The 14,772-nt window shown below is 52.6% G+C and overlaps 1 protein-coding gene and 1 pseudogene across 2 annotated transcripts; both read left to right on the top strand.

The window, feature by feature from the left end:
* Window positions 1–144: 144 nt before the first annotated feature.
* Window positions 145–3,864, top strand: LOC311373406 (proteolipid protein DM beta-like; the record flags this gene model as incomplete). The annotated part of the gene is given in 6 exon segments (XM_084490192.1): window positions 145–301; window positions 837–990; window positions 1,175–1,251; window positions 1,556–1,589; window positions 1,592–1,620; window positions 3,293–3,864. Coding segments are annotated over 6 exon segments (604 nt in total), but the record flags the coding sequence as incomplete, so codon positions are not given.
* Window positions 3,865–5,845: 1,981 nt separating this feature from the next.
* LOC311373408 (leucine-rich repeat, immunoglobulin-like domain and transmembrane domain-containing protein 3) lies at window positions 5,846–11,965 on the top strand (annotated as a pseudogene). The gene is made up of 4 exons: window positions 5,846–5,961; window positions 6,901–7,367; window positions 9,295–9,600; window positions 10,868–11,965. The product of its transcript is annotated as a leucine-rich repeat, immunoglobulin-like domain and transmembrane domain-containing protein 3 (transcript).
* The last annotated feature ends 2,807 nt before the right edge of the window (window positions 11,966–14,772 follow it).

A 14,772-nucleotide genomic window follows, 5' to 3' on the forward strand; every position in this document is an offset into this window, starting at 1 on the left:
TGTGTTATTGATACGTGGATGTTATCTAGTCCTGTGTTGTTGATACGTGGATGTTATCTAGTGCTGTGTTATTGATACGTGGATGTTATCTAGTGCTGTGTTATTGATACGTGGATGTGTTATTGATACGTGGATGTGCTCCAGGATCGACATCCTGAAGTACGTGATCTACGGCGTGGCCTCGGCCTTCCTGGTGTACGGCGTGCTGCTGATGGTGGAGGGATTCTTCACCAGCGGCGCCATCAGGGACCTCTACGGAGACTTCAAGATCACTGCCTGCGGCCGCTGCGTCAGCGCTTGGGTGCGCACACACACACACACACACACACACACACACGCACACACACACACACATACAGACACACACACACACACACACACACACACACACACACACACACAGACACAGACACACACACACACACACACACACACACACACACACACACACACACACACACACACACACACACTGTCTGTGGGTGTGTCTATATGTCTGGGGGTGTGTCTTTATATCTGGGGGTGTGTCTGAATGTCTGGGCGGGTGTCTACTTGCCTGGGGGTGTGTCTTTATGTCAGAAATATGAATTAACCAATTCCAGAATGTACGACGAGGTGGTAACCCCGCCCCTTATTCAGGACTTGGTCCTTCCGTCTATAATGTCATCTGTGTTTAATTGACTTTGTCTCCCGTTGTTTTAACGACTGTATCCCGTTGGCTTGAAGCTGTTGAAGGGGGAGGAGTCCCGTGACTGAATGATAATGCCCACCCTGGGGCCGTGGCCAATCAGGACCCAGTGTTTCCCTACATGACGGGTGTCTCTGTGTGGCTGTAGTTCATCCTGCTGACGTACGTCTTCATGCTGGCCTGGCTTGGCGTCACTGCCTTCACCGCGCTCCCCGTCTTCATGTTCTTCAACATCTGGAACATTTGCCAGAACACCACCGTGCTGGAGGGCACCTCCCTCTGCCTGGACCCCCGGCAGTACGGTACGACCTGTCTGTCTGACTCCTGTCCGTCTGAATCCTGTCTGTCGGTCTGTCTGTCTGACCACCTGTCTGTCTGACTCCTGTCTGTCTGACTCCTGTCTGTCTGAACCCTCGGCAGTACGGTACGAGCTGTCTGACTCTCTCTCTGTCTGTCTGTCTGACTCCTGTCTGTCTGTCTCTCCAGGTATGGTCCCGATCTCCGACGCCCGGACGGTCTGCGCTGGATCAGACAAGTTCTACAAGATGTGTGAATCCAACGAGGTGAGACCTGGAGCAGCAGTGTAGCTAATGTTGTCTTGTGTTGTGTTGCTTTGTGTTGCTTTGTGTTGTGTGTGTTGTGTTGTGTGTTGTGTTGTGTTGTGTGTTGTGTTGTGCTGTGTTGTGTTGTGTTGTGTGTTGAGTTGTGTTGTGTTGTTTTGTGTTGTGTGTTGTGTTGTGTGTTGTGTGTTGAGTTGAGTTGTGTTGTGTTGTGTGTTGTGTTGTGTTGTGGAGAGGAAGTGTAGCTAATGTTGTTTTGTGTTGTGTTGTTGTGTGTTGTGTTGTGCTAACGTTGTGTTTTCTCCAGCTGGACATGACCTTTCACCTCTTCATCTGCGCCCTGGCGGAGCGGGAGCTGCTGTCATTGCTATGGTAACACACACACCCGCACACCACACAAGAGTCACTACGCAACACTACACACTACAGACGACATACTAACTACTAAACATTACACACTGCACACTACACAAGAGTCACTACACACCACACACTAACCACGACATACTTAAGCAATAGATCACGACAGGCTGTGGTATGTTCTCATTATACCACAGTTAAGGGGCATTGCTGTGGTATAATGAGAACATTTCACTGACTGAAGTGATCTATCTGTGATCTATGTGTGATCTATGCTTTTATAAAACGGTTATGTAAGTATGGTGAAATGAAAGTCATAGACACCCTAAATTTTGAAAAAGCGAGAAAGTCAGAAAAGCTTTTTTTTAACGAATACAAAAAAGTAGTCCCTCCTGGCTGCCTGCAAAGTGTACGGCGGTTGCTATGCAACACACTGTAGCGTAACTACTAAACACTAGACAATAACCACTACACACTACACACTAACTACTAAACATTACACAATAAACACTACACACTAACCACTGCACACTAACCACTTCACACTGCATACTACACCCTAACCACTACACACAATGGTGAGATGGCCCTGATGACTAGTGGAGGTATAGTTAGTTTATGATAGCTAGTGGAGGTAGAGTTGGTTTATGATAACTAGTGGAGGTAGAGTTAGTTAATGATAGCTAGTGGAGGTAGAGTTGGTTTATGATAACTAGTGGAGGTAGGGTTGGTTTATGATAACTAGTGGAGGTAGAGTTGGTTTATGATAACTAGTGGAGGTAGAGTTGGTTTATGATAACTAGTGGAGGTAGAGTTGGTTTATGATAACTAGTGGAGGTAGAGTTGGTTTATGATAACTAGTGGAGGTAGAGTTGGTTTATGATAACTAGTGGAGGTAGAGTTGGTTAGTTAGGAGGATTCTGGGCGTCGACCTCCTGAGGATCTGAGGGAAGACATTTTGGTGCAGTACCCCCCCCCCCCCCCCACTCCCCCCCTCCTCTCTCTCTTCATGCCGGGCGTTGTCATGGAAACAGGGAGAAGAATGGCTGCTGGCTGCATCAGTAGAAAAACACACAGAGACGTTTACTGAGAAACAGAGTGAGGTTTAAGATGATGGAGAGAATAACAGACAGACAGACAGACAGACAGGCAGGATGGCAGACAGACAGACAGAAAGACAGGCAGACCGAGAGACGGGCAGACAAACAGGCAGACAGGCAGACAGAGAGACAGACAAAATCACTGTGTTGGCTACACTCTGAGGTCTGCTGTTAAGGAGCCAGATGGTTTTAAGGCGTGGTCGTGCTCTGAATATCCATCACATTCACATGGTGCCCGCTGCCATGGAAACAGCATCCCTAGGTGCTATGATGCCCTCTGCTGGACACTCAGACTAATAACAGTTAAAACTACACTAGGCACATACTGGCCTACACTATATTGTCTAGTGAACAGTATTGAACCTGTGGTCTAGTGAACAGTATTGAACCGGTCTAGTGAACAGTATTGAATCCGTTCTCTAGTGAACAGTAGTGAACAGTATTGAACCTGTTCTCCAGTGAACAGTATTGAACCTGTTCTCTAGTGAACAGCATTGAACCTGTTCTCTAGTGAACAGTATTGAACCTGTCTAGTGAACAGTATTGAACCGTATTGAACGGTACTGATCGGGGGTTCTTTGCAGATCCACTACCTGATGGTGCTGTCCGCTAACTGGGCATATGTGAAGGACGCATGCCGGCTGCAGAAGTACGAAGACATCAAGAACAAGGAGGAGCAGGAGCTCCATGACATCCACTCCACCCGCTCCAAGGAGCGCCTCAACGCCTACACCTAGACCCCACCCTCCTACTCCTAGACCCCCACCCTCCTACACCTAGACCCCACCCTCCTACACCTAGACCCCTACCCTCCAGCTCCACCCTCAGCCCCACCCCTCCTCCACATAGACACTCAGTCAGCTCCACCCTGCCCGCTACACTACACCTCCACCTGTCTCTCTACCTGTCTCTTCCTGTCTCTCTCCCTCTACCTACCTGTCTCTCTACCTGTCTCTACCTGTCTCTCTCTCTCTCTGTGGTGGAGGGGCGTGTCTGGCTGCTCTGTGGTCACATGACCCTACCCTCTCATCACACCATGGTTGCTATGATGATATTTAGTCAGTTCTCATTGATTGGTTGAGTGCAGCTCGTTGTTCAGTGAGACACCACGTGGCGATAGTGTTGATGTTGTCATTGTTTATCTCCACCAGGGAGGTCGGGGGTCTTAAGGTTTGAAGCACATTGAAGCACAATCTGTCTGTCTGACGTCCTCTGGGAGGGGGGGAGGAGCCCCTGGGAGGGGGAGGGGCCTCTGGGAGGGGGGAGGGGCCCCTGGGAGGGGGAGGGGCCTCTGGGAGGGGGGAGGGGCCCCTGGGAGGGGGAGGAGCGCTGGGAGGGGGGGAGGAGCCTCGTTATAAGCTTGTGAACCGGGAGCCGACCAGAACAGAAACCAAATGAATGACAGGTCCGTCTAGTGCCCACCCCACCCCCCGCGCGCTAGACGGACCACTGTCCAATCAGAGGTGAGCCTCGCCCATGTCAATAAATCTATTTTCTGATAAGTAGGCTAGAGAACCTGTCCCGTTGAGATGAACTGTGAGCGAGTGGAGCGTTCGTTAGGTTTCTGTTCCAACTCATCCAGCTTCCACTGATCGCTGTACTGTACCTGAACCGAGACGCCCGGAAACAAGGTCCTAGATCTGACGGGAGTCTCGGTGCCACAGCTGTGAAACAGTCTGGTCGCCACGCCAACCACCCGACGACATGGAGCCAACATGGCCGACCACTTCGTTGCCTGGCAACGCGGTGTCCTTGTTTTCCAAAAGCCTGGTGCACTTACGGCCCGCGTGTCCCTCGGTGTTGTGCTGTGTGTTCGGACCCTGATGTACAGTGAGGTGAATACTGTGAGTGTAGCTGTTATTCGTGGCATGGACGTGCATTTATGCATTAGTATTGTGAACTTTGAAGCACTTGTTTCTTTCTAACCCTTTCCTTCTGACTGTCTTGCTGGGCTAGCTCGTTGCGTGCGCTACCCCCCCCCCCCCCCCATACGTCCTGCATCATGCTAAGCTAATTGAAACGTAGCGTTTCGGTCGTCCGTTTAGTTCGTTACCTCCTCTGCCCGTCTGTTTTGCTGACTCCGTAGCCATGGAAACCAGGCGATCAGCCACTTCCTGTTGTAGTTTTTTGTACCGTCACCAAGAATGCTCGGTTTTGTATTTCCATGTGCCAATCGGTCATGTTCGACCTACGATCAAATCTGCTTGCGTAAATAAATGAACTTGTGAACTTGTTAATAATACTGGCTCTGTTTCTTATTCCTTCATGTGTTCATTCAGCAGTCCGACTGACTGATGACTAGCATTCATTATTATTATTACGAGTACAACTAGTACTACACTAACAATTACTATTCTATTTGTTTGGTTCAGAGTATTTTTGCTTCAAATTATAAAAAAAACAACGTTTAGGACCCACTTTCAATACAGATTCATGTCTCCACCGGTGAAATGCTCCTTTAAGGGTTCCATTCCCAGTCTGTACCCGAGTGCCACCAGAAGGGGTCTCACCAAACTATACAATACGAGCACGTCGATTATCACACGTCACAACTACTACAAAAATCACGACTACTGCAACGTTTGGTACGCTAGTTCTGAAAATCACATCCCGCAGAGTGCAGTAACCAGTGGTGGCCCGCAGAAGGCGCTGTCGTTGCGTCAAACCCCCTTAAATTAGAGGACCTTATGTTGACTGTCTGATTATTATTCAGATTACCTGAAACCTACACGACGACGTCACGTGACTCGTGGCCAGGTGTGAGTGTGTTTGGGGGGCGGGGCGGGGCGGGGACGCCCGAAGCTGAGGAGATGAGTGCGGGTCGCGGGTGTTTAGGAGGAGGAGGGGCGGCGCTGGCAGAGCGGGGATCCTCCCGGGGGGGGAGGGGGAGGGGGAGAGGGGGGAAATCTTCCGGTGAGCCGATTACCGAGGTGGATGAAGAGGAAGCCCCGCCCCTCTAATCTGGTCAGCAGGGAGCACAACCAGGAATGTGTCGGCCGAATGTCTCACTCGAGTATATCTGAACACCTTTTTTAATTAGTTTATTAACTCCTTTCTGCGGGATTGTGTCGTTGCGGTTCCCTCTGGATGCGGCGGAGCGTGCGTTGGGTTCTTGGAGCGGCCTGACCCGGCGGAGGATGCGGTGGGCGGTGCTCGTCCAGGTGGCGCTGTGCTGCCTGGGAGCGGTGCGCTGCTTTTGTCCGGCCCAGTGCACCTGCACCCCCCACGGCCGGGACGGGGGCTCGGGCAGCAGGTAACCGCTCAACACACACGGGGGTCCCGGACCACGACTCGACTTATTGTTACCTTGCCTTGGAGGCGTTTATTTGAGGTCTTTCTCACACACACACACACACACACACACACACACACACACACACACACACACACACACACACACACACACACACACACACACACACACACACAATATTCAAAACTGAATAAACATAACCAGCGAGGACATTCAAATCAGAACTGTTTCCATTGTGAAATTAATCCTTATTATCACCAGCGCACCGACTTCTATAAATACCTGCACTGTGCCGGCCAAGGAGCAGTGCATCATGGGTATGACTGCCCAGGTGTCATAGATCTCTCCCCGAGATGATTGGATTGACTCAGAGCAAGGCAGTCTATATTTGGTCAGCTGTTCCTTCTGAACAGGTTACTTAATGTTTACCTTGATAGCTCATAGCATCATAGTAGCCACCAAAACATCCATTATCTAACTGAACTCTGTCTGCTACCAAGTGTCCCTCCCTCTGAAACACAGCTCAGCATGGAGAGACACCACTTGTTGATCATACTGTAGATAAGGTATACAGTAGATGGTGATCATACTGTAGATACGGTCTGATGGTGATCATACTGTAGATAAGGTCTACAGTAGAGGGGGATCATACTGTAGATAAGGTATATAGGGTCTGAGGGTCCTAGAGATAGTGATCATGTGTTTTCCTGCACTTAAAAATAGTACTTGGCATTGTCCTTATCCTTGGCAGTACTTGGCATTGTCCTTGTCTCTGTTGTATACAGGGAATGGGTTAACCTAGTGATGGTTAGTGCTTGGCACTTGGTTCTATGAACATCCCTACTGTACCGACAGAGATATATTGTTGTTTAACATACTTATTGTTGGATTTGGATAAAAGCGTCTGATAAACGCCCTGAATGTCGATGCTCCTGTCAGCTTGGTGGTCTGCAACGACCCGGACATGGCGGACATCCCCATCAACGTTCCCGTGGATACAGTGAAGCTGCGCGTGGAGAAGACGGGGGTGCGGCGCGTCCCCAGCGAGGCCTTCTACTACCTGGCGGACCTGCGCTACCTCTGGATCACCTACAACGCCGTCACGGCCCTGGACCCCGGGGCCTTCTACAACCTCAAGCTGCTCCACGAGCTGCGCCTCGACGGCAACCTCATCTCGGTGTTCCCCTGGGACGCCCTGAGGGAGATGCCCCGCCTGCGCACCCTGGACCTCCACAACAACCGGCTGCTGGCCCTGCCGGCCGAGGCGGTGCCGCTGCTGCCCGGCCTCACCTACCTGGACCTGTCCTCCAACCGGCTCAGCACCCTGCCCTCCGACCTCATGGACCTCTGGCCCCCCTTCAACGGGAGCCCCGTCCGCAAGGGCACCGAGCAGAAGGTCATCCTGGGTAAGTCTCACCCCTGGCCTCGCCCTGTCTCGCCCCTCATCGCCCTAGGTCGGTCTCACCCGGTCTCACCCCTCACACTAGGTAGGTCTCACCCCTCGTCGTCCTAGGTCTTAAAGGTCTCGCTCCTCCTCCTAGCGAGGTCTCACCCCTCACTCTAGGTCGGTCTCACCCCTCACTCTAGGTCGGTCTCACCCCTCCACTAGGTCGGTCTCACCCCTCTCTCTAGGTCGGTCTCACCCCTCACTCTAGGTCGGTCTCACCCCTCACTCTAGGTCGGTCTCACCCCTCTCTCTAGGTCGGTCTCACCCTAGGTAGGTTTCACCCCTCACTCTAGGTCGGTCTCACCCCTCTCTCTAGGTCGGTCTCACCCCTCCCCTAGCTAGGTCTCACCCCTCCACTAGGTCAGTCTCACCCCTCACTCGGCATTAGCTCAGGAGGTAGAGCGGGTTGACTTGTAACTGCAAGGTTGCTGGTTCGATCCCTGGCTCCTCCTAGCTGAGTGTCGTGGTGTCCCTGAGCGAGACGCCTCACCCTAATTGCTCCTGATGAGCTGGCTGTCGCCCTGCGTGGTTGACACCGCCATTGGTGTGCGAATGTGTGCATGAATGGGTGAATATAAATGTATATATTCATATGTATATATATATATTCTATATAAATGAGGACCATTTACCATTTACCATTCACTCTAGGTCCTTCTCATATCCTAGAAATACGATAGTGGGACTCTGATGCAGTTGGTCAGCAATATGTTTATTGATCGTCAGACCTGTTGATCCACAGTCTTAAGGACCTCCTTAGTCTCTACTGGTCAGGGCTGGTTTTTAATGAGATGGTTCAAAAGGACCTTAAAGCACTCTATATTACAGGGTGTGTTTAGATGGAGATGGTTTAACAGGACCTTTTAGTACTCTATGTTACGGGGTGTGTTTTGAATGGAGATGTTTGAGGACCTTTTAAAGGACTCTGTGTACCGTATGTTCGAGGGTGTAGAGGTAAAGCCAAGCTCTCCTTGTGTCTGAAGGAGAACCAGGATTAGTGTGGATGTGCCCCTCTGTCAACCCACAGAACCCCAGTGAACCAAACATGGACAGGGACTGTCAGCATTTCACTAAAACATGTTCACCGCCGTCTCACTGAAAGTGTGCTAAACTGTGACGCTTGTAAACATATTTGCGGCTAGCAGACTAAGTAGGCTGCCGGTATTGGTGGAGTAAGGCTTTAGTAGCTTGTCCTGCTAATACCGAGATAAGCTTGTTAGCGTTGACTGTCACACATTGCTGTGGATAAGGGCTCACCACTAGACCTGCAGTAGATCTAAAACTCATCACCAGCCATGCACCAAGTGATTAGCATTTTGTCCTTATCAAACCTCTGGGACGTCAACCAATGATCGTATTCTAGATTCCTGTGACCAGGGAATGAAAATGATTTGATTGCCTATTCAAGTCCAGCTGAGAAGTTCAGAACTGGTCTGACCTGAACACAGGCCTGCACATCAAAGTCTGCAGGACAGACAGAGCAGAATCAGGGGACAGAAAGACGTATGAACCATCCCAACTGCAGACCACACATGCACATACGATGCCTTCTCTGGGAACATGAACATACCAGACCAGCAACCTCTTGGTCCAGTTCCTTAAGGGCAGGCACTGTTGGGATGAATGATGTCCTCTGGTACTGACTAGTGGTTCCTAGTCCTGACGGTATCTTAGTGGTACCTTGTGCTGACGGTATCTCCTCTGGTTCATAGTCCTTACGGTATCTCCTCTATTGGTACCTTGTGCTGACGGTATCTCCTCTGGTTCATAGTCCTTACGGTATCTCCTCTATTGGTACCTTGTGCTGACTGTATCTCCTCTGGTTCATAGTCCTCATGGTATCTCCTCTATTGGTACCTTGTGCTGACTGTATCTCTGGTCCCCAGGCCTGCAGGACAACCCCTGGATATGCGACTGTCGCCTCTCCAAGATCATCGCGCTCTCTAAGATGACGGACTGCCCGGTGGTTCTGATGGACCTGTTCGTGATGTGCAGCGGACCGGAGAACCTGGCGGGGGTTCTGCTGCAGCGGGTGGAGCTGGACCAGTGCGTCAAACCCACAGTGATGACCTCGGCCACCCAGCTCACCTCCCCGCTGGGCAGCAACCTCCTGCTGCGCTGCGACGCCACCGGCCTGCCCACGCCCTCGCTGCTCTGGGCTAAGTCCGACGGAACCTTCCCCAACAACACGGGTCAGAACTGTAGAACCTTAACCTATAGAACCTTAGTACCTTAAACTATAGAACCGTAACAACAGGGTTAGTACCTTAGGAACATAGGTCAGTACCTTAACATATAGAACCTTAACCACAGGGGTCAGTACCTTAAGAACATAGGTCAGAACCTTAGAACCATAACCTATAGAACCTTAAGAACATGGGTCAGTACCTTAGTACCTTAACATATAGAACCTTAAGAACAGGGGTCAGTACCTTAAGAACACAGGTCAGTATCTTAACCACATGGTCAGAACCTTAAGAACACAGGTCAGAACCTTAACCACAGGGGTCCTTACCTTAACCACATGGTCAGAACCTTAAGAACACAGGTCAGAACCTTAACCACAGGGGTCCTTACCTTAACCACATGGTCAGTCGCACTCTCGACCTCTGCACGTGAGGTCACACTCGGGTCTTGTTGGGGTTTATGTGCACGCTCCCAAAACAAAGTCCAGCTTTGTGCCAAGTGTCATTAAAACTTGCGTCCTCCTTTGATTCTCGCTCAGGATTGTGTTCTGGGGTGTTCTGGTTGTGTTCTTGGGGGGGTTTTGTTCTGGTTGTGTTCCTGGGGGGGTTGTTTTCTGGGGTGTTCTGGGTGTTCTGCTTGTGTTATGGGGGGGTTGTGTTCTGGGGTGTTCTGGTTGTGTTATGGGGGGGTTATGTTCTGGTTGTGTTCTGGGTTGTTCTGGGGTGTTCTGCTTGTGTTATGGGGGGGTTGTGTTCTGGTTGTGTTATGGGGGGGTTGTGTTCTGGTTGTGTTATGGGGGGGTTGTGTTCTTGGGTTGTTCTGGTTGTGTTCTGCTTGTGTTATAGGGGGGGGTTGTGTTCTGGTTGTGTTCTGCTTGTGTTGTGTTCTGGTTGTGTTCTGGTTGTGTTCTGCTTGTGTTCTGCTTGTGTTATGGGGGGGTTGTGTTCTGCTTGTGTTCTGCTTGTGTTATGGGGGGGTTGTGTTCTGGTTGTGTTATAGGGGGGGTTGTGTTCTGGTTGTGTTCTGCTTGTGTTATGGGGGGGGTTGTGTTCTGGGGGGTTGTGTTCTGGGGTTGTTCTGGTTGTGTTCTGCTTGTGTTATGGTGGGGTTGTGTTCTGCTTGTGTTATAGGGGGGGTTGTGTTCTGGTTGTGTTATGGGGGGGATTGTGTTCTGGTTGTGTTCTGGTTGTGTTATGGGGGGGTTGTGTTCTAGGATGTTCTGGGGTGTTCTGCTTGTGTTCTCCGGTCCTGACAGTCTGGTGTGTGCTACAGTCCAGGAGTCCCCGGTGGACGGGGTGCGCTGGTCCATCATGAGCCTGCTGGGGATCCTGGGCCGCGACGCGGGGAACTACAGCTGCAGCGCCAAGAACTACGCTGGCAACGCCCGCGCCACCATCTCTGTGGCAGTGGAGGGCGGAGACGTCACCACGCCGCCGCCCCTCGGGACCAGCGCGGAGCCGGGGACCAGCGGGGGACCGGTGGTCAGCAGCGCCCTCCCCTCCACCCCCTCCATCACCTCCCCCACCACCCCTACCGCCACCTTCGTCACCACCACCACAGTCGCCCCCATCACCCCCCCCCCCCCCCGGCTCCTCGCCCCCCACCACCGCTCCCCCCAGGCTGACCACCCCGCCGCTGCCCCCCCCGGCCGAGACCAAGGCCCCGACGCCGCGGCCCCCGAGGCCCCCGACACCGTGGCCCCCAAGGCCCCCGCCGGGCAACAACGACAGCAGGAAGCTGGCGGCCGACGAGACCAGCAGGAAGACGGACGCGTCGCGGGCCCTCCGGGACCTGAAGGTGGTGGAGGAGGGGCCCGACAGTGCCGTGCTGCTCTGGACCGCCCAGGGCGTGGCACGGGACGTGGCCCTGACGGTGGTCTGCTCGCCGTACGGAGACCAGGAGGCCAAGCGCACGCTGGAGACCACGGCGGGCAGCGGCAAGGTGCTGCTGGAGGGGCTGGCCCCCGGCCTGCGCTACTCGGTGTGCCTGGTGGGCCGGGGCCCCGCTCAGGGGAAGGACCCCTGCCTGGACTTCTACACGCTGGGGGAGGGCGGCGGGCCCTCCCTGCTGCTGGTGGCCAGCTGGGTGGCGTGCGCGGTGGCGCTGCCGCTCATCGGCCTGCTGCTGTACCAGATCGCGGCGCTGTCGTGCAGCAGGCCGCCGCCCGACGCGGAGCAGCTGGAGAAGGAGAGCTACGTCAAGTTCGAGACCATCTCCATGAAGCAGCGCGGGACGGGGCCCCGGGCCAGCGAGCTGTGGGCCCGGCGGCCCCCCCACGACACGGAGAGGATGATGCTGTGCTCCCGCTCCAGCCTCGATTCCCAGACCACCTACAAGAGTGAGAGCTCAAGGTCAGAGTACCTCTGCTGACCTATGACCCCCGACTCTGGGGTCACGAGTTATGTTGAGAAGCAGTGGAGCAGAACCGGCCGTGATTGGACAGTTTGACGTTGACTTGGGATCTTCTTGATCTTAATGGCCGCCACGCTCCACCTCGGGGGCTCCTGGGGGCCCGGTGAGGCTGCTGACCATCAGCCGTCCATCACACAGACTCAACCACTCCCCCATTGACACCTCCCAAGGTGATCTGCAGCTCCACCCCCCCCCCCCCCCCCCCCCCCACTCCGTCCTGGGATGGCGGAGGCGTCACTAGACATGGCCGGACGGGCCGGAGAGGCCCTAACAGCCAGACGTGCCCCCACCGGCTGATCGGCCCGGGCCCCGTCGCCTCCCCCAGTAGGGGGCCTTCGGGGGCTGGGTGGCCGGTCCCAGGGCGGTCCCAGGGACATTTGAGTGCCGGTCCCAGGGGCCGCTGAGGGTCCAGGGGCCGCTGAGGGCTGGTCCCCGGGGCCGCTGGCCGCAGACGGCTGCCTGTGGCGGTTGCTGCGCCTCCTCGTGTCCTCTGAGCTCATTGGGGTGACGTATGGCGCTGGGGCGGTGTCTGATCGCCGCCGCTGGGGGCCGGTGTGTCCTCATACAGCCCTCCTGGGTCCTCCCTGGTCCAGAGGGGCCCCACATTGGGAGGGGCTCCACGTTTGGCCCCAGAGTAACAGAGTCCTCTGCCACCCCTAAGGGTCCTGCTGGGCTCCTCCACAACCAGGACTCATTGTGCAGATGTTGAAACACAGAGCAGGTGTCCTCTGAGGGGTCTGACTCGGGACCAGCCGTCAGCCACACAGAGTACACTTATTTTTCATTATGACTTATAGTAAAACATAATGCCAACACATACTTTACATTTTTTTTATAAAAACAATAATGCTCAGACCAGACGTTACGTTTCTACATTTTCAGCCTTAAATTCTGTAAACGTGTTAAGGTTGTTCTCACCATATGTTACAGGGTCATGTTTCTAACCTTGTTTCCTGTCCATTGTTGTAAAGGCAAATTCCTGTTGCTGAGATAAATTGATGCCTTGTACTGAAATAATTGATTATTGTCAATGTACCACGTAGAATATTGAAATGTTTTGCCATTGTGTGTTGAGTGTACACACTGTATCTCCATGTATCAGTGACACATGTACCATTCTTTTTAATAAATTTGTATTTGTTACATATTATTAAATGCATCTTTCATTTATAATTATGTTCATGACACATTTCAGTCTACAATAAGGTTACCGGTTTAGCAGTTATACTGTTAACCCTGGTCATCTGCTGGTTAATCCAACGCTAAACTATCTCAGACCAAGTTAAACACGTTCTACCAAACTAACCGACCCGCTACGCGCTGCGACTCTCGTTCTCGACCTCCTTTGTTCCTTTGTCTCCGTCGTCAAGCGGGTTGTTTTGCGGTTTCCACAGGAAAGGATGCATCAACACTCATTGATTGATCACGGCCATCACATGCGGGCCAACCCCGCGCCGTCGCCACGGAAACCTCCCACTGCCGCCCGGTTGCCATGGCGACCCCCGGCGGCGGTCTAGGCGTGCCGGTGTGGCCGTGTCTTCAGTGAGGCCCTTTGTCTGGCTGCGGGGTGAGGAGGTCAGCCGAGCTAACGCCGTGACGCTAGACAACAGCTAGCAGATTAGCGGCGGACGGCTCAGAACAATGCACCATTCATAGCCGCAGACAGCATGCTAACTGCTAGCTGCTGTTCCCTGGGAAACAATACCTCAGGCATCACCTGGATATGAGTCTGGAGGAAAACTATCATAGACACAACATACACACATTAATCCACACTCATAGACGCAATAATACTCCTATACACACCAAGACACACTAATACACACTATACTTCTAGTATACACACTAAGTCACATTAATACTCACTAATATTCACTAATACACGCAATACAACTAATGAACACAATAATAGGCACTAATACAAACTAAATACATCTAATAAAGCACAACATTATACAATAATATGTGCATTATATACCCACTAAAACACTATTATACAGTAATACACACTTTAATAAACTTAAACAATAATCCACACACACACACCTCTCTCTCACTATCTCTCTCTCTCTCGCTCTCTCTCTCTCTCTCTCTCTCTCTCTCTCTCTCTCTCTCTCTCTCTGAGACACTGCCCCTATACAGAGGGCTGTTCTTCTTGTTAAGACATATAGTCAATCCTTCCAGGTCCTGCTTCAGTCTCCTCGTTCTCCCGCTCAGACCTCTCCTCTCATCCTCTCTGCACCTCCTAAAGACCTCCTCCTCTCTCCTCCTCCTAAAGTTCTCCTCCTCTCTCCTCCTCCTAAAGACCTCTCCTCCTCTCTGCACCTCCTCCCTCCTCTCCTCACTGTTCCTCAGAAAGACCTCTCCTCCTTATCTGCTCCTCCTAACCAGCCTCTCCGCCTCCCTCCTCTCCTCCCCTGATCCTCCCCTGCTCCTCTAGGTGAGCTCTCCTCTCCTCCTCCTCCTTGGCTCCTCCTTGGCTCCTCCCCAGCTCCTCCTCTGCTCCTCCCCTGCTCCTCTAGGTGAGCTCTGCTCTCTAACGTGTCACATTCATCACAGCAGTGTCAGGAATTTCATACTCTGCTCCTAAAACGGACTGAGGCCCGTGGGGCGGACTGGAAGCAGAACAACCAGACTGGGACCAGACTGGGAGTAGGACAACCAGACTGGGAGCAGGACCACAAGACTGGGACTAGAAAGACCAGACTGGGACCAGACTGGGAGCAGGACAACAAGACTGGGACTAGAAAGACCAGACTGGGAAC

Source organism: Micromesistius poutassou (genome assembly GCF_964030765.1).
Source record: "Micromesistius poutassou genome assembly, contig: SCAFFOLD_5271, whole genome shotgun sequence".
Classification (NCBI taxonomy): Eukaryota; Metazoa; Chordata; class Actinopteri; order Gadiformes; family Gadidae; genus Micromesistius; species Micromesistius poutassou.